At 37.2% G+C, this 20,502-nt stretch overlaps 1 protein-coding gene across 2 annotated transcripts in view; it reads left to right on the top strand.

Annotated features, from left to right (window-relative positions):
- Positions 1-20,502, top strand: part of LOC134539555 (targeting protein for Xklp2 homolog) — a 99,158-nt gene that overhangs the window by 15,223 nt on the left and 63,433 nt on the right. For both annotated transcript variants that reach the window (XM_063381692.1, XM_063381693.1), the window contains exons 5-7: positions 8,252-8,456; positions 16,021-16,165; positions 18,441-18,558. In XM_063381692.1, the coding sequence (XP_063237762.1) occupies positions 8,252-8,456; positions 16,021-16,165; positions 18,441-18,558 (468 nt within the window). The remainder of the gene's footprint in view (positions 1-8,251; positions 8,457-16,020; positions 16,166-18,440; positions 18,559-20,502) is intronic.

Raw genomic sequence — 20,502 nt, 5'->3', positions numbered from 1 at the left:
GACGACCTTGCCGGAAGCATGTACTATTGGGTAGAGCTTGGCGTACTTAGAGAAAACATCTAAGACTACAAATACATATTTTACTCCTGCAGTTGAGCGAGGTAATGGTCCCAGTAAATCTACCGACAACAATTGCAAAGGTCCTCTAGGAATTATCGGTTGTGTTTCTCCAACTAAGTTGCGTTGTGAATGTTTTGCTTTTTGGCATAGGTCGCACGATCTCGTAATTTTCACTACAATTTTGGGTAAGTTCGGACAGTATAATTTTCTACTTAAGGTAGCGGTCAATTTCTTGGAACCAATGTGGGCACAGTTATGATGTATTTCCCATGCAATATTCTTTACTAATTCTTTAGGTACGACCGGTTTCCATAAATCCTCGAATCGGGAACATAGTTTCTTTTGGTAAAATAAAATACCTTCGTTAGAAATGCAATATTTAGTATTGAGTTTATGTTCTGGTACTATGTTTTGAAGTTTTCCCTTAATATTTTGGCAAAATTCATCCCCATTTTGAAGTTGAGCTAAATTTAGGAAAGCATTCCTGATAACATCGTTGTTGGCCATTTGTTCCGCCACTAGATGAGCAACTAAGAATTCTTTCGGGTTACGATGATTCAGTTTTTCGTTTTCCACGACATCCGGTACCCGGCTAAGGTAATCCGCTGCCACATTTTCTTTGCCTTTAATATGGCAAATCTCAATGTCATATTCTTGTATAAGTAGACACCATCGAGTTAGCCTACTACCGAAAATTTTGCCAGTTTTAAGAAATAATAATGATTGATGATCAGTAAGCAGTTTTACATGTTCACCCAACAATAAGTCCCTAAATTTTTGTAAGGCCCATACAATTGCTAAAGTTTGTCGTTCTGTGACTGTATAATTTTTTTCGGCACTATTTAGTGTTCGGCTTGCCATTGTGACTGTTCGTTCTATATCTTCGTCATCGATTTGCGCTAATTTTGCACCTAGCGCATAAGCGGAAGCATCTGTATACAACAAAAAAACTCTACCTAGAATAGGGTGATGCAATACTTGTTCTTCAATGAAAATTTTCTTCAAGTCCTCGAATGCTTTCTTTTCTTCATCGCACCACTTCCATGTTTGTCCCTTCTTTAATAAACCGAAAAGTGGTACAGCTATTTTAGCTATCTTATCAGTATAATTACGATAAAATCCGATCACGCCAAGAAAAGTTCTCAATTGTTTGACGTTCTTTGGTGTTGGAAAGTTAGTAATACTTTGTAATTTTTCGGGTGATGTTTTAATGCCGGTTGGTGTCAAAATATGACCTAAGAAAGGTAATTCTTGGCGACAAAACACAGATTTCTTCAATTTTGCCGTCATGCCAGCGTCACGTAGCTTGGTCAAAACAATGCCGATATGGATAAAGTGTTCTTCCAGGGATGTCGAAGTTGTAAGTATGTCATCGACATAAGCACGAGCGAAGTTTTTGCATTCCGGTCCTAATGTTTGGTCTAGACATCTCGTGAATTCAGCCACGGCATTGCATAACCCAAAAGGCATGACTCGAAATATGTACTGGAAATTTTTAAATAAAAAGGACGTGTATTTCCGTGATTCCTTCTTCAATGGAATTTGCCAATACCCGGCTGACAAATCTAAAGTTGTTAGAAATTTTACTCCTTGATATAAGCGTAGAATGTCATTTGTCGGCCGTGGGCTTTCTCGGTCTCGTATGGTAATCTTGTTAATTTCCCGCGCATCCAGACATAGGCGTACGGAACCGTCCTTCTTTCTGACGCACAGGATAGCATTGGTGTATGGGCTAGGAGCTCGTTCAACTACCTTCCAGTCTAACATCAATTGTAAGTATTCTTCAGCTTCACTCAAAAATTTGGCTGGAATCGGGTAGGATTTTCTATGAAATGGCTCGCCTGGTTTCACCTCTATGCTAGCTTGGTATAATTTGTTTAGTCCAGGTTTGTCGGAAAATATGTCTTGGAAATGCTTTAAAACTTGAAATAGTTCCGTTTTCTCCTTGTCGCTAATCAGAGTAATTTCACTCATGGCATTACGCAAATCGTCATCAGTCGCATTTAAATTACTTGCCATGGTAGAGCATATCATAGCATACGAATTTACATCACGAAGGAGTGATACGCAGTTGTCCGTCACTTCCCATTTTTCCGTGGTGGTCGGGTTCTCTAAGCTATCCATAGCCGTAATCATCCATCCTCCGAAATCCATGATAATTTTGTATGTGGTCAAAAAATCGATTCCAAGTATAATTGGTTTTGCCAAACCTTTCACTATCAAAACAGGTACGCGCTTTACGCTACCTAATCCTTCAATTTCTAGCAAAGTCTGTTTATTAATAATGGGACTAGCCCTTGACGTTACTCCTAAAATTTTAATGGTCGGGACAGGCATACGTGGTAATTTGATTCCTGTACTTTCTATCATTTCTATACAATCTTCGCTAATACATGAAAATTCTGCTCCGCTGTCTAGTAGAACCGGTGATTTGACCCCATTTATGCTAAGTGTTATTTCAGGACACAAGGCTTCTTTTGCATTCCCGGCTTCGATGCACGGTTCGCTTAACAGAAAGTCGCGTTCGTTTTCTCTGAACATTACGGTATTTATTCTTTTCGTGATGACTGTGTTCGATTGGTTTTCTAGACAAGGTTCACGGTGATGTTTAGCCCCTTCCAAATTCGTATTAGGGAGTGGTGATAGGAGCTGTGATACGCCCTCCCTGCTTAGTTTTCCCTGCGGTTAACAAGTCCAGGTATCTGGTCAGGTTGCCATGTTGGTGTAATTCGACCAGACCTCTCTGAAGTAGTATGATTTGAGTCCACTCTTTGACTAAAATTAACACCATCATTATTTCGGTTACACTGCCATTTCGTGTCATTATCACAGTTACTTGGAGAAATAAATTGTCGATTATTTTCAACTCGCGATGTTCCTTGCTCGGTGTGGTTTGCAGTCGTTATTGCTTTCTCTGTCGGCTGAAAAATCTGTGCTTCTACTCGATATTGTCCGTGTGATGCATTCCGGTCACATGCGAATCCTTCTTCTATCGGATACGTATTAGTTTTTGGACCTGAACTCCAAACGGCCCCTTCCCGTCGTTGGTTAGGGTATTGTTCCCGGTTGTAATTACCCTGTTGTCTTTGGTTCCCATTAGTATGGTTCGGTTGATTCCAATAATTAAAGTTTTTGTATCGTCCCCTGTATCCTTTATGATACCATTGCTGTCTAGGTTGTTCTACGTTAAAAGCGTTTATGCGAGGTGATCTCTGTTCGTTATTCGTGGCTGTAGGTTTATTTCGCCAATTTTGGTACAATGGTGCGGGTGGATTATTGTTCTTCCGCTCGAACGTCTCCTTATTCACGCTAGTTCGGTCTAGTTTTTCTAGCCTGTCGTAGTTCAGTAACTGTTCCTTAAAATCTACTATTCCGTTGTAATTTCGTCCGCTTAACTGTAACTCATATCTAACGGGTAGCTGTGATAGTATCATCGCTATAAATTCCTCGTCTTCCATGTTGCAGTTCAAATAGCGACTTCTCTCATACATGTTGTTAATGTGTGCTTCTAGATTCTGGCTTCTTTTAGGTTCAAACTTATCAGAATGCAACTGAATACGTAAATTGCTTTGTATTCTGGTGCTCCAGAATTGTTGTATAAATGCCTTACGGAATGTACTATATTCAGTGATAGAATCTTTCAGTAATTCCCACCAATAGAATGCGGTGTCTTTTAGACAATGGCCAATGCTTTTCATCTTGTCTGTCTCGGATAGGTTAAACGTATTACAATACTCTTCGAACTGGTTAATAAATTTTCTGGGATTTTCTGTGCTTTTTCCGGCAAAACTAGGTACGTTATCTAGCCATTTTCGAGCAGGATGATGCAGGGTCAACATGGAATCAGTAACTAACGGAACATTATTTCTAACTATAGTGACTGGTTCTACACTTATCCCAGTTGAACTAGCTACACTAATGTTTTCGCTTCTGTTGTTATTATTTTCATTGGGGACAGTTGATTTAGTAATATTCAACGCAGTGTTTTGTGTAAATTTCCTCTCGATTTCTTCTACTCGTATTTCTACTCGGTTTACTTTACTTTCTAAATCCTTCTGTACTTGACTGACATTTTCTTTTAACAGCGGTACCGTATTCTCTAGGGTTTCAATCCGCCCGTGTACAACAAAAAAGTTTTGTTCCATGGTCCGTTGTGTTTGTGTAACCTCCGTCCTAATTTGTTCCGTTTCTGCAGTCAAATTATTTAACGTCGTATTCAAGATTCGTACAATATTGTCTAGTCTATTGGCATTCTCCTGTTTTTCGCGTTCCCGTTCCTGTCTTTTGCGTTCACGTTCCTGTTTTTCCTCTTGTAGCACTCGAAACATTTGTTCCAGTGTCACGGTTTGGTGTTCATTTTCTGTTCGAGTCGTTTCCTCACCTCGTTGTAACTTTTGGTTATTCGGGACGTTCGTATTGTCATGGAGTTCCGACATCGTCTCTGCTCCTATTTCTCCCGTTTCTAGCCTTTCTTCAGCATTCGTTTCTGAACGTGTGCTACTGTTCTCTTCTAGCGCATTTCCTCTGAGGAAGTATGGTTCTCTATTTTCTCCAAATGGCATATTTTTCGATTTCCAGACTAAATGTGTCCTAACGTTCGTATTCTCCGCGTCTCAGTGTAGTAGTCAGTGTGTTTCACCTAAATTCGAGCCTAAACGTTGGGCGCCAGAACTGACGTACCAACGGGTGTGTGAAGCTAAAAAAAATTGATTATGTTTCTTTAACAAATTTTCACAACCGTCGAGTTCCGTCAGTTTAAAAAAAAAATGAATTAGATGTTCTTGGTTCAAACAGCTAAAATTATCAAGGTAAATCAATGTAACTAGTTTATGTGTCGTAAATAAAAGTAAAATTGCGTCTGTAACTAAAGTAGGTGTATTTTAGACCTAATGTGAGTGCGGCAGAGCCGTTGCAGGGTACAATTATTATTATACATACATTGATCACATTTTTATCCTACTAGACTATTAACTTATTCTAGAATGCTTGGAATTCTTTGTGTATGTATGTAACAAGTTTATCCAATTCAAAACAAAACAAAAAAAACTCATTCAAAGTTAGTGTAGTGTAAATATATCAACAATTTGTTTTATATCAGGTAAACGATTCAATAATTCTATATGTTTCTTTTGAAAGTTAAGTTGTGGTAAGTTCAAATTAAGTAAAAATTATGTATTAAGCCAGGATTGAAAGCACTCGGTGAGCGTGGACCACTGAGTGTTGGTGAAACATTACTACATCAGAGACTAACGTTTATATCAAATTTAATGCCCTGAAAGAATTCCAAACAGATATTTACTATTCAATAGTCTTGGGATCCCGAGAGTTAATTTAAATTAATTAGTTTAGTTATTCTAATAATTATAGAACAAGAGATTCAGACTTGGATTTAAATTATGACGCTGGTAAGTCTTTCAGGCGGAAATCAATGTTTTTATATTAAAAAAAAAATAATGTTCGTGAAATTCAACAAACGGGAAACGTTCCAAATCGACGACTGGACGGGGACTGGAAAAAAAACCGACCTCAGTGACAGTTATAGCCTCTACAGACGTATTGACTTCCTCGATGACCAGGACTCTGCGACGATCCGCGTGTAGCTGGCTCTCCTGCTCTGGATAGCTGGTAGGTCGTTGACTCAGTCCTCCTCTCGTACCGGACTGCTGGGCTGTTCTACTGCTCGGCTCGTGGGCCGCCTCCTTCTTAGTTTGCGCCGTCGAGTCGGTCCTTCTCGCGGACCGGGCTGCTGGGTTGTCCTCCTGCTAGGCTCCCGAGACGTCTTCTTATTAGCTCGTGTCGTCAAAACTGCAGCGCCTTTCCTATTTTAACGTGGTTCAGTCGTCGTCGATTGAATAATTGAATTGTCTCTCTCTCAAATCCTCAGGATATTTTAACCGTTCTTCTTTGCGTCGATTAAGGTAGCATAATTAGGCAGATCTTCGTTCTAGTATAAAAGTTTCGTTGCATGTTCTTCCGTGAATTTTAGTGTTGAAATCTTCGACGATAATTAACAATTCTTATCAAAACACAATATTTTCAATAAAGTTACTTAATTCTTGGTATATATCGATAAATAAATCTTACCGTTACTAAAACAGCTCTTCGATATCTTTTTTAAGTATTAATTCAAATCATACGAAGTTTCCAGTTTGCTGCTAAAATTACGGACGCATATTATCAATGACCGAAAAATGGAACAAACCGAATATTCTTAAAGAATATTTTTTTACTTGTCCTTGTTTGTATCACGCGATTCTACAATTTTTCTTTAAACAAAAAAAATCAGTGCTTTAACGCAAGCAAAATATAATCAAAATGAATCTCCTATTCTTTACAAATATAGTAATAAACAACAAATTTATTATTTTTTTTAAAAAAAACCAAAGATAAGCATACTTCCAGAGACAAAATAAAGTTTTAGCTTATTTAAAATTTGTAAAGATTTGCATATCATAAATCAAACAATTTTTTTGTTTCGACTTCTGCAACCACCAAAATTGATCAATATAAATATTTCTATAAAGTACAAACGTTGACTTTATACCGTCATAAAACACTCTTTTTGATTTTATGACTGCGGCGTGGTTTTTCGAGAGACCAGGTAAATCTCACTCTACTGACTGAAAGGGTCTAGTAATCTGGAATACATAAATCTAATAATTGGAATAATTTTCATATACTAAGTACCTGAATTGTGATTTCCCGATCCATTAAGTCTGCTTCATGTACAGTAGAATCTCGTTATAGCGAGCACAGTAATAGCGAGAACACGGCTATAACGAGGTATTTTTGAGGAATTTACGGCGTGATCGCTTGTAGCGCACTTTTGTTATTTGTCTGCTTTATCTCCACCCCTCTCGCTCGCCACTAGACATCCTGCCGTTGACGCGTCACATTCTTCAGCCGTGCAGTCGCCATCTAAGTGCGTGGCTTAAAAATAGAATCCCGTCCTTTCTTTCTTTTATCAAACTTCCGTTAGTTATCTGTGCCGTGTGTAGACAAAGTTTGAGGTTGGAACAGAAACAACGTAAGAAAGTATTTTTTACAAATTAGAAATATGTATGTTTTTGTTTTTATAATCTCGTATTTTCACGTTTTTTTTGGTTATCTTAAAAGAGATAATATTAAAAAGCCATTCTAATGAGATTTAATTGTTTCTTGGTTAACAAAAACTATTAATTATCAAATATTGTTAATTGTTTATATTCTATTTATTATTACATATTTACAAGACGTCATACTGTACGCGTACGCAATACGGCTGGATTCGTTGCTAAAACATAACCTAGCATGTTATGTGGTATCAGAAGTAAAGAGTAACGTAACGATAGTAATGAGTACTAATTGTTATAGTAACGAATACATACGGTTACACATTTTTTCGTTACTTTTACACCTCTAGTCGGCACTACCGTATTTATTTCCGAATCGCTAGGGCACTTTTCTTGTAACTTTTGTTTCGGTCAGTTGTTGGGGTATCTGTCCAAGAAAGGGGTGGTGATGGCTTGAGTTTAATCCCAAATTTATTTTCTAAAAAAGTTGACAGGTTTCTTTAAATGAAAAAAGTATAGTTTTCCAGCGCCTATTTCGTTTGAGGCGTACGTGCGTTGCCGCAGCCGCACTCCTGCTTTTTTGTAAGGAATTAAATCGTCGCGCTACACTAGCACCACCTGTTAACAACATCCCGAAGCAACATGGCCGCCAGCAGACAGCACGTGTCGGCAATAGATAGTAGGACAATGCTGCGTCGGCCGCGGGCTGAGATGCTATACTTACGTGGCTTGGTAGGGTATTCTGGTTATTTTGACGCAATCAGTGATCGCATCCGTACATATGAGGTATCGTTTTAAAGATAATTCACACATCTGCTCACAGAAATTAAGATTTCGTTTATATAACCTGTTATTTTCCAATTATACAGGTTTAAACACAATTTTTATGCTATTTTCGGTTAATTTTTATTTTTTGGGGGCCAAAATTTGTCCAATACGGTTATAGCGAGGACACGGTTATAGCGAGGATCAAACCCGGAACCGTGACACCTCGCTATAACGGGACTCTAGTGTACTTACAATCAAAAAGTTTGGGGTCACGTCATATTCAGAGGTGCGCTTGTTTTGGGGTTAATGCTAAAAGCAGTATGTTCAGTTGAAAGGAATGGAAGGGGGTTGAGAGTGTGGTGTTCCCACAGGAAGGGGAAGGGGATCCGGGAGAGACGGCGGAGGCCGGGCCGAGAGAGCCCCGCCCCTCCCCCGCCACGTCCAAGACCAGCCTGCTGCTCAAGCGAGCCAGGGAGGACCGCAGGGAGGAGCAGCCCCAGAAGTACGTCAGCATGGCTGAAGCCGTGCTCAAGTTCCAGACCAAGACGCCGCTGAGATTCCGCACCAAGTTGCAAGGTGAGGGAGTGGCCGTCGTATGGTCGGGCGAGGTGTTCAGTGCTCGTAACATTTCAAGTACAGAGCTTCGTAAGCTGGAAATGTGGCAAACGTTGCTGTACCTTTGTTTGGTTTTTAAATTTTTTTTTTTTTCCGCAGGTAGCTGCTGGTTTTTAAATACATATAAACCATTTCTCCTGTGTGTCAAGTAGTGATCATATACACCAGCAATTTTCGTTAATGGAAAATTCCCGGCCAGCCGCTCTGTTTCCGTGTTGTTCGGCGTGAAGGATTACTTTCATTTTGAAGCTCGCAATAGTTACTGTGTTTCCCCATCGCAGCTACTGCACTGCCTGGCTGCGACTGGAGAAGTGACTTCTGTCGCACAATGCTTCGTCCTGTGACCTTGGCAAGATCCTTGTTTACTACTTAACAAAGAGCGCTCTGAATCTTAACAGTGGGGACCAAAAGCATCATGCTACTGGTTTCCCCATTCCTCCCCCTTTCAAGAATTTTGACACCCTAAAATAAACAGTTCAATGATCATGCAATAAAACACGGTATTATGGTGTGTGGATTTGTGAGATGTGGTGTCCTCTGGGTCATTCCATGAGATTTCAACCAGGGTTGGTTGCTGCACATTTTTTAAAAATTCTGAGGATTTATACACTCATTGGTACATGTTTTGAGAGATCAAAACAAATTTTATAAAAATTTATTTCCTATAATTTTTGCGTAGGCACCTGTTTGAAGATGGTGGCGTGTGAAGATTTCAGCATTTTCAAGCATTTACGATAAATGCTGTAGCTCCTTCAATTTTTATCGTAACAACTTTTTAAAACATACATTTTACTCAGCTCTAAATGCTGTTTAATTTTCGTTATAAGCATTTCCTGCTGTGATAATTAACATATTTTCTGTTATTTTTCAAAGTTTATCAACAAAATTGACTTTTCTTCCAACTTTAAGCCTAAAACCTTCCATGAAGGACATAAAACATTCCAATGATTTCTTGTATGTGTATACTACAGTATTAGTATTATGTGGCAGATAGGTGAAAATTGGGGTGTTTTGAGTCCTTTCATATTTACAGACTGTTAAAAATTGAATATTTCTGAAATTTGCAATTTTCACCGTGATTTTTTACGGTGTGGGACACATGTGAAAAATTTAAAATTTACACAGAATGTAGTTCTATTGAGGTACTTTAACATACATAAAATTGGTGAGGGTGTTTTGCAAATTAAAACCAACAAAAAATCTTGAATTTAGTAAAAAAATCAATATTCACAATACTCTAAAACATTGTGGAAGATCTCGAAATAGACAACACAATGTATTTAACTCAATAGAAAATCCATAAACATAGACCCTAAATAAAATTGTTTGTTCATATTCTCATTATGTTAGCAGTGTGTATAACGTTTTAGTCAATTTTGACAAGTCATAATGTTATTGCCAAACCTAGGAAATGTTCATTAGCACAACTTTAGGAAAACATTTGTTACCAGTCTATTTCTTGAAATATTTTTTTCTGGATTGTAGTCTGTGTGCCAAAACTTCAGTCACTTCATTTCCAACATTTGCATCAAGGCGTCTTCCTCTTCCTGTCATAACTGAAAATTCACAAACTGTTAAAACACGTAGGATGTTGTCGAAAGGCATCCGAACTTGGTCGTTTCTCGATTTAAAAAATGAAGCAGCTGGACCATGAGGATGGTAGAAATGAACATCACAGTCGTCCTCATCCATGTTCACTTGCACAACCTCGGCAACCCACCAGTTTTCATCGTAGATGCATGCAACAAAAGCTCCTTCTTTAATTCCCTGTGGTTTCACCGGGATGAACTGGGAGTCAAATGTATGCTCGACCTTCACATCCTCGTATTTGACTGATTTGGATGTGATAAAACATCTAATACATCCTCGAACTTCAAATGGTAAAAATCTATGCTTCTGTCTTGTTCCTGGGACTGTTTTAGCATTTTTGAATCTATTTTCCAAAAATGCCTCATTTGAAACTATTTCTTTGTTTTTCACATATAAGAAGGCAATTCCATTAATATTTTCTTGACAAAATGCGAACATATCTTCTGCAGTTAATATCTGACCCGTTGTGGTTCTTTGCAAGGAGGCCTTTGAAACAAGGCGTTTGACGGTCCCGCCAATGCCATCGCATGGACTTTTACCATGTGATGTACCAAAGAAGTTCCATTCAGCTTGAAGGTGGAAGTCAATCTCATGATAGCAGAGGTTTATAAGGTTTTTTCTATTTTTGTACTGGGCCCCTGCACCATCCGAAAAGTATATAATTTTATTTATTTGTGGAAAATCCTCTTTCAATTTAGCGATCAGTTTTTGTTGAAAAGCATAAACAGTAGCTGTTGTATGCTCCAAACAGTCACTTATGAAGCAAAAACATTTGGATTCCACTGAGCCTTTCATCTGATCCCTGTAATATAAGATAAAAGGGTGAAGGGTAGCCTGATCATTCACCCAATGGAATCCTTGAATGGCATCTTGCACAAGAAAGGAAAAATTCTCTGCAAAATCTGCAAGAACAATTCCTTCAGTCAAATCCAAGTTCTCTATTTTGGTTTTGAGGTAAGCAGATTGAGTTTTTGCTACAAAATGATGTCTCTTTAGGTTCGTCAGCTTTGTAATTAGATCCTCAATATACTCATCATTAGTTTTAGTAACACTTATGAGATCTGCCCTGTCTGTGTTCACCCACTGTTTGTAAGTGTAAGTGACACTCTCTATAAAGTCATCATTATTGCTACACTCACCACTTTTTTCTTCATCTTCACTTCCACTAAATTCAGAGCCTTCATTCATGGCTTTCAGTTCCATTTGCAACAAATCTGTTAACACCTCTGGTCCAGGGCAGCTGTCACATTCACTAAGCATGCATTCTTCCTTTTCTACATCACACACAATAGATTCAAGTAAATCCTTGTAATTTATGTTGAGCTTTGCCCCATCTAACATCAACTTAATGTTCTGATGAGCAAGGCAGACACAGACAGAGTGAGTGCCACTTCCACCAGCCAACACACACCACCTAGGCCTAAGCTCTGCAAATTTAGAAAATCCAATTTTGTGATTTGTGTATTCACTGCGGAAGCTTGCATACAGCTCTTTCAAGTTACAAAGAACTAGCCTTTTCTGTTTGTGCTCTTTTTGTCCTTGCTCATTTCTTATGGAAATGTACTCTTTTTTACCTGAACAGATTCTGCTGTTGTCATTCTGTTCGTAGAAGTTCACAACCTCTTTGACTGTTTCATTAGTTAGTCTGTTACACTTCTTGTGATCCGTGCCAGGTAGAATTCCATGCTTCTTGACAAGTTTCCTAGTAGTTTTGACAAGGTAAGGGGTAGCATCAAAATATTCACATGTTTTAGCAATCGACCAGGATTTTGGTGCCAAACTTAGAATCTTTACCTTTTCAGAAAAAGAGGATGGTTGCTTGAACTTTTCTTTTAAACAGTTCAACAAAGTACTGTAATCGTCCTCTGGTGGTAGTGTTTCACTTTCCTCCACTGTGCAGATTTCAAGAGAAGTGGAGATTTTTTTCTTGAAAGCTGAAGAAATTTTGTTGGCTTTTGTGTCTAAGGCTCGAGGTCGGTTTTCAATGCTGAGTTTTTGTATTTTAACAGGTGACACACCCAATGTCTCGCAGATCAAATTTGCCTCAACTAAAGTTTCTTCAACAGGATGATAGAGATCATCTTCAGATGATTCCTCTTGACATGTTTGTAAATCCACTATTCTTTTCTTGCAGGAAATGCACAAACTTTTACCAGGAATCAATTTTAGACTTGGATTAAGTATTGAATACCTTGTTGAAAAATTCAGAGATATTTCTTTGAGACCCTTAGAAATGACTTTTTTATGTACACTGAATGGATCTGAACAAGTTTTCCCAAACAGGTGAGAGAATTTTTCCAAATACTTCTTCTCATGGAAAGTACAGATTGTTTCAATGTCACATTGTTGTAATCTTAGATTCAAAAGGCTTTGATTCTTCTCACTTAACTCACTAAACCTTTTTAAATGGTCTGTAATATTTCTACCATAGTCTTTCTTGTGGCAGTCTTCACTCAAATAATGTCCAATTGAACACTTCATTTTAACACAATCATGTAAAATAATAGAAAAACTCACTGTAGGATTTTCATTTCATACATCATCCAAAACAATGCACCTATAGCTATATAAAAAACAAAACAAACACTAATATCATAGATTAAGCATTATGTAAAAGAGTTGCGACAATAAAAAATTGCAAACTTTCATAGAGATTACATTCCTCAACTGGCATTATTACTACCTCACACTTCTTATTTTTTTTCTTTCTGTTTGACAATCTCATTGCTTTGCTGAATGAGAATAAAAACACGCCCTATAGCAATATTTTTATATTTGAAGGAATAACATCACTTATTACAGAGCCACTCCTGTTGTAGAAGTTTTCCTTGTGTGTTAATTACCAGTAGCTTTAGAAAGATTTTACAGAAGAGACATTATGCATTCTCATTAGGTGTTTCAATTTTCAGTGCAGATAACATTAATTACTGTTATTATTTTATTTATACACTGCATTGTATATAAGTGTTCGCAGATCATCTTAAGCATTGTGTTTTCTTATTTGTGTATTGTTAAATTAGCAATTCCCAATCTAAATAAATTCTAATTTTGAGTCAGTGAATAGTGATTTTCTGCTAAATTCAAAATTTTTTTTTGGTTTTAATTTGCAAAACACCCTCACCAATTTTATATATGCTAAAGTACCTCAATAGAACTACATTCTGTGTAAATGTTAAATTTTTCACATGTGTCCCACACCGTAAAAAATTACGCTGAAAATGGAAAATTTCAGAAATATTCCATTTTTAACAGCCTGTAAATATGAAAGGACTCAAAACACCCCAATTTTCACCTATCTGCCACATAATACTAATACTGTAGTATACACATACAAGAAATCATTGGAATGTTTTATGTCCTTCATGGAAGGTTTTAGGCTTAAAGTTGGAAAAAAAGTCAATTTTGTTGGTAAACTTTGAAAAATAACAGAAAATATGTTAATTATCACAGCAGGAAATGCTTATAACAAAAATTAAACAGCATTTAGAGCTGAGTAAAATGTATGTTTTAAAAAGTTGTTACGATAAAAATTGAAGGAGATATAGCATTTTTCGTAAATGCTTGAAAATGCTGAAATCTTCATACGCCGCCATCTTCAAACAGGTGCCTAGACAAAAATTAAAGAAAATAATTTTTTATAAAATTGGTTTTGATCTCTCAAAACATGAACCAATGAATGGACAAATCTTCGGAATTTTTGAAAAACATGCAGCAACCAAATATTTTTTATTTGGTTGAAATCTCATGGAATGACCCCTCTATTAGCTATGAAATAATTGAGCCTCGATGCTTTTTAATGTCAAAGCTTTTGGCACCAAGCTTACACATTGAAAAATTGAATTTTGTACTTTGGAAACCTGCGAATGGCTTGTAATTTTATTGTCATTGCTAAGTATTAACAGTTACTTAAGGGATTTTGCCTGTAAATTTATTCAAATAGCTGTTGTATTTGTTGGGTCACAGAAGTACCATAATTATGAACAACTAGCGGCAGTACCCGGCGTTGCCCGGGCTAAACACATGGAGCTTTATTGTCCGCGAGTTAAAGCAAACTGGATAGCGCTATATGTCAGTGTGTTGGACATAGAGAAATGTCACACAATTACTGTTTGTATGTCTATGACCTATGATTTTTTTGTTTACCCGTGGCGATCGGTTATTTATTATTAATTATAAATTATTAAGACCATTAATCGAAATAAAAACCATCTTAACTCTCAGGTTGGAAAAAATTGCACATAAATGCCAATTTTCCGTCGAAATCGGTTGACTTGGTGAAGAGTTCACTGGAAACAAACATCAGGACACTGGATTTATATATATTAAGATTAGTGGTGCACCGATGCGGATACCGATTAATCGTAATCGTCGATTATCTGAACGATTACTGTGCCGATTATCTACGTCCAGGCGTAATAAAGTAGGTTTTTACTAGTGGTGCACCGAAATGACTTTACCGATTACCGATTCGATTACCGATTATGAGAGCAATAATCGGCAGATACCGATTCAGGTACCGATTATAATGAACAAATTTTAAAATGTAATAATGCACACAAAAATTTTTATTCCCATGTGAATTTAATAACAAGATTTGGTAAAATTGAGAATACAGTTATAACAACAGTATAAAAATATATAAAATACACTGTTAAGTCATTGCAAAGTGTAAATTAAATTAACTTCTATTTATATTTGTTATTGTAAACAACTTAATTACGCCGGGACGTAGATAATCGGCAAAGTAATCGTTAAGATAATCGCCGGTTACGATTAATCGGAAAGTACTCATAATCGCCGATTACGATTCATCGGTATCCGCATCGGTGCACCACTAGTTTTTACAGTGTAATATTTTGTTTCACATTTTAGGGCGAAATACAGTAATATTTGTATATATTACAAAATTCATCTAACTCCGTCATATCATGATTACAGATATTTTGTTAAGTTTAATAAATCTCATTGCCTCGAATAATAAAAAATACATTTTCCCTACACAATTATTTATGTTTCGTCTTTTGTTCTGTTATTTGTTTAGTGGCCTTGTACATTACCTATAGCCAGAGACGTAAAATAAGATGGCACACAATCAAAATACCATAAGCAGTTGCAGTGGATTCTATGACAATCAATCTTTTCGAGTCGTAATAGCGGTTCAAAATCGTGGTCCCGATACCTTCTAGTTTATCACTGCGTTTTACAATCTTGTTATGGGCGTCTTTGGTAACATTATCCGTTGTGTTATTTGTATGTGACGTGAAAAGTGAAAAAGTATTCATAATTTTATATATTCAGTCAACATAAATAAAATCACATGTGTTAGAATTGGTTTTGAGTCATTTTTATATAATTATAGTGAGATGGCGAGTAGGGAGAAAAAAAGTGAAGTGTGGAAACATTTTTCTATAAACTCAAGTGAACAAAATAAAGCAACATGTTTACATTGCTAAACGGTAATTTCTCGATGCAACCTTATGTGATAGTCGATAATAATGCTAGTTTTCCGCAACAAAAACTTACCCATTGTAAATTACAATAATTATTATTAAACTGTAGTTCAAGTTGTTTACAATAACAAATATAAATAGAAGTTAATTTAATTTACACTTTGCAATGACTTAATAGTGTATTTTATATATTTTTATACTGTTATTATAACTATTCTCAATTTTACCTAATCATGTTATTAAATTCGCATGGGAAAAATTTTTGTGTGCATTATTACACTTAAAAAAAAATTTGTTCATTATAATCGGTAACTGAATCTGTATCTGCCGATTATTGCTCTCATAATCGGTAAAGTCATATCGGTGCACCACTAATTAAGATAGTGTGGCTTGTTGGTGGTATTATACGGTATGAGGACGAGGGAGAGAGTGTAAGACGGAGCCTTGAGCCAGGCGCTGCGACGTGTGACGTGCGTGTGTACCAGGAGACGCGCAGACGTGGCACGGCGAGGGGCCGAGGGCCCCCACGGTTGCTCGCACGCCCCACCTGACTGCCTGCACGCGTGTCCGGCCCGTGGACTACCCCTCCAGGGAGCAGCGTGAGGAGCTGGAGGTGGCAGAGCTGAGCCGGTGAGCTGCACTCTCTCGTGCGTGCAGCACACCCACACAGACTGAGCAGGACGGGCGAACCCAGTCTTAACAGCTCAGAGTTCCGGATGTCTACCACGTCTTTAGTGCAGCCGCCAAAATTTGCGTTTTAACCGTACATAACAAAAACAATTGTAAAAATTTAATATTTGTTGCGCCTAAAAACATTAAAGGAAGTTATTTTCAACTTCAGATTAAACTTGGGTCATTTTCTCTCTCGTAATTTAGACGTTAAATACATGTTTGTTGTTTACTTCCGGTAACCGAATGACACATGTCTAGGAGAAAACTGAGTACTTGGTATCTTTTTTTATATTCTCATATCTTCTTTAATTTACACTGTTTACTATGTTAGTTAACTAATATATTCTTTCTCTCTACTTGGGTGAGTACTTGGTATCTTTTTTTATATTCTCATATCTTCTTTAATTTACACTGTTTACTATGTTAGTTAACTAATATATTCTTTCTCTCTACTTGGTGTTTATCAAATATAAATTAGAAGTACTGTTTAATTGCCTGGAATTATATAGAAATTGTTGGTAGTAATAAAATGGAAAACTTTCAAAATTAAATAATCCAAATAATTATTATCTCTTGATAATACTGATATGAGAGTGCCATTTTTTACACTCCATAATAATGATGATCTTATTTATAGACTTAATCTCGAACTACAATAAACTAAATATGAAATATACAGTAGAATCCCGCTGATGCAACCCCTCACGGTTCCCGGAAAAACGGACTTATAAACGGAAGGGTCGCAATAGAGAATTTCGGGCCAATTCCCCCCCACCCCTAAAAAAACCTTAAAAAATCGCCTTTGTTCGCATAGATTTCATATTCAAAATAGTATATGGTGTAAAAAAGACAACTTTTTAAATTCATATTACAATATTTAAATAGCATGATGTCTCCCGAAAAAAACGATACCCTAGAAAGCAATATTGGAGCTCCCATTGCCGAGAAAAGAAAAATTTTAACACAGTGCAGCGTGTCCATTTTCGCCGTCTTTGTATAGAAAAATCAGACGATTTAGTATTGAAATGATAACTTTTTATTAAAGGTCTATTATGTCTCTTGCGGGCTGTATTAGTGTGGGGTTTGAAAGGTTGCATCCCGTGACACAACGGGTGGTCTGGCGGCGCTTATCGCTCTGGTCCGTCCGGCTGACGTGTAGGAATGCGAGAAGTAGGGTAAGCGCATGTGTGTGTGTGTGTGAGAGAGAGAGAGAGAGAGAGAGAGAGAGAGAGTGAAAAAGGGTAAAAGTGTGGGGGTGGGGAGCTGGCGACCAGCAGCATCGTTAGCTAGCGAGAGTGTGACGGTGAATGTCAACCTTCACCACTTCCGCTTGCTACAGGGCTCGCTCTCTTTTATCTGTCTCCCCCTCCCACAAATATATTGGCTGGCAGGTCTCGCCCTCTTCACCTTATCTTATCTCTCACGCACACTTGAAGCACCTAATACGTCGGCACGGAACCGGGACGGCAATAGACTAGACGCGTGCGTAGATGCTATCAGGTGACGGGCGCAGTGCCTGCTTACAGTACAGCGCTCGCCAAGATAAACGTGAACACATAGCGCACAACAAAGTGTAACAGACTTGTTTTTCAGCTGATTTTACTGAAATTTTTGACTTTCTCTGCTCAAATTTTTCACGGTTCCTCAAAAAACGGTCGTATAAACGGAATGGACGCATCAGAGGGGGGTCGCATCGGCGGGATTCTACTGTATTAGTTAATAAATAAAAGTACTTTTTAATTAAACTTAAATTGCAGTGAGCAAAACAAAATAATTCTGTTGTTGTTTGCAGTGCTATGTATGTATATGTTGTGCAACAAATATGTTTTATCAAATATGTCAGTCTAATAGTAATATTTTTAGTTGGTATTGTGGGATATTTAGTATGGCGAGTTGTGTGAAGTTACAGTTGAAAGCAGGGGTGCCAGCCAGTTGTCTCTAGCAATCCTTGAGTTTTACTGTGTTTTACGCATAATCGTCACACATTTTATATTAAAATCAAGTTTGAAAATTAGAGGTGCGACGTTAATAAAAAAAAAATTGTTAGGTAAACTTATTCCTAAAAACCAAACCCATCCAAATTTTGAAGACCTAAAATATAGGTGTGACAATTATGCGATAAAAGAGGGTACTTTTGGAATTCAAACTTTTTCTGGTCCATGGCAGAGTTACAAAGTGGTTTTTGTTGTAAATATGAAATCCTAATTATTAAACTTTATTTGGCTGTCCACAGCCACAAGATACATGCCCAGCCTCTGGATCCCCACGTGTTTCTGCCTCCGAAGCTGGGGAAACGCGTCCCCAAGTTCACCCACCCGGCACCGTTCAAACTAACAGAGGTGAAAAAGAAGGTAGGTAAACAAACATCATGTGATTACGTCGAGCCAAGATTTTATTGTGGTTAAAAATTAAAACAAATGAAATAACCGGTACATATAGAGCAAAATTATATTGATCAGTTGCTTCAACAATTTGTGGTAAGTAGTGATGCACCGATTATACTTTGCCGATTACGATTACCAATTATTATGCTAATAATTGCAATTACTGATTACGATTACTGATTATCAGTTTTTGCGTAAAGTTTAAATAAAAAACAAAGTCTTTTACTAAATATTCCTACTTGAACGCCTTTTTATTGAAATACTGTAATCAGATTTTTATGTATTACTGCACTAGGATATGTAGTTTTCGATCTTGAAGACGTCATTATGTTGATCAATCAAAATACAAAGCTAAACTACAATGTGTTTATGTTAATGGCCATTGTCTACGAAAAAAACTGCAGTATTCAATATTCATGACTAGAGTCCCGTAAAAATGGTTTTATTTTTCCTTAAATTTCGTTTTGAAAAAATCAAATTTCGGTTTTATTTCGCTGTTTTGGTTTTTCATGTTTACTTTAACTTTTGAGAATGGTTTTATGACCTACAAGTTTTGCTTGGCTAAATAATAGTGGCACGGCGTATACTCGTATACTGCACTCTAAAGTCAACACTATTGGCAAATAAAAATTGTAGGCTTGAAACAGCTCGGCACGGCCCGGTGCCGCCTAGCGCGCTGCCTCGGCACGGCCCGGTGTCGCCTAGCACGCTGCCTCGGCATGGCCCGGTGTGGCCTAGCGCGCTGCCTCGGCACAAAATGTCTCAACTTAGTATTCTTTTAATATTTCTTGCTGCTGTTCTTTGTCCCGTTGACGCCGTATTCACTTGCTCTGTGGTCGTATTGCATTTGCTGAGAAGTGTAGTTACGGCAGTTAAAGGTCACTGATTTTGCTTATCAATCGGCGTAGTGCCATGTGTTCATGTTTACGAGTGGTAGAGGTGTAAAAGTAACGAAAAAAAAGTGTACCCGTATGTATTCGTTATTATAACAATTAGTACTCGTTACTATCGTGTCGCTACGTTACTCGTTACTTCTGATACCGCATAACATGCAATGTTATGTTGCAGCAACGAATCGAGTCGTATTGCGTACGCGTACAGTATGACGTCACGTAAATAATAATAAATAGAATATAAACAATTAACAATATTTGATAATTAACAGTTTTTGTTAACCAAGAAACAATTAAATCTCATTAGAGCGGTTTTATTATATTATCTCTTTTAAGATAAAAACCAAAAAAACACGTGAAAATACGCGATAATAAAGAACAAAAACATACATATTTCTAATTTGTAAAAAATACTTTCTTATAAACAGTAAAAAACTTGGACGACAAATTTCCATATTATACTTTAACAAACATCGTTCTTTGTAACGTAAATTCATCGAATATGCGCGCGCATGCGTAAAACATACGAAAAATGCGAGTAACGAAATCCAGCCGTGTGTAACGTTTCGTTACTCGATACTAGATGGCGCACCCGTTACTCAGTCAGTACCGAATACATACGGTTTGCTACACCTACAGCTCTAACGAGTAGGTTGCCAAGCCAGTCAAACGTAGTTGAAAGCATGAGGTTGTTAACTGTTCAACATGAAAGGAAGAATTAAAATTTTATATTTCTCTACAAGATTAATGTGTAAATACAGCGGGTTGAAAATCATGGTAGCTATATTGTGTTGAAAACATCGCCGGTATTTTTTATTAACTTTGTGTTGATGCTCAGGTACATTTTTCTCTTTTTAATTAGTTTATGATTGCAATTACTGCTTTCGTTTCAAATTGTCATGATTACGTGACGGGAATACTGTAAATCATTATTTACTTTCATTACTACAAAGCGGCCATGTTGGAACTTAGAAAAATGGCGATGTGCCGTCAACGTCGTGTTTACTTGTTTTTCGCG

The sequence above is a fragment of the Bacillus rossius genome, chromosome 15 (genome assembly GCF_032445375.1).
Source record: "Bacillus rossius redtenbacheri isolate Brsri chromosome 15, Brsri_v3, whole genome shotgun sequence".
In the NCBI taxonomy this organism is placed as follows: Eukaryota; Metazoa; Arthropoda; class Insecta; order Phasmatodea; family Bacillidae; genus Bacillus; species Bacillus rossius.
Note: the sequence above shows the minus strand (reverse complement) of the source record. Positions and strands in the feature narration are given on the sequence as shown.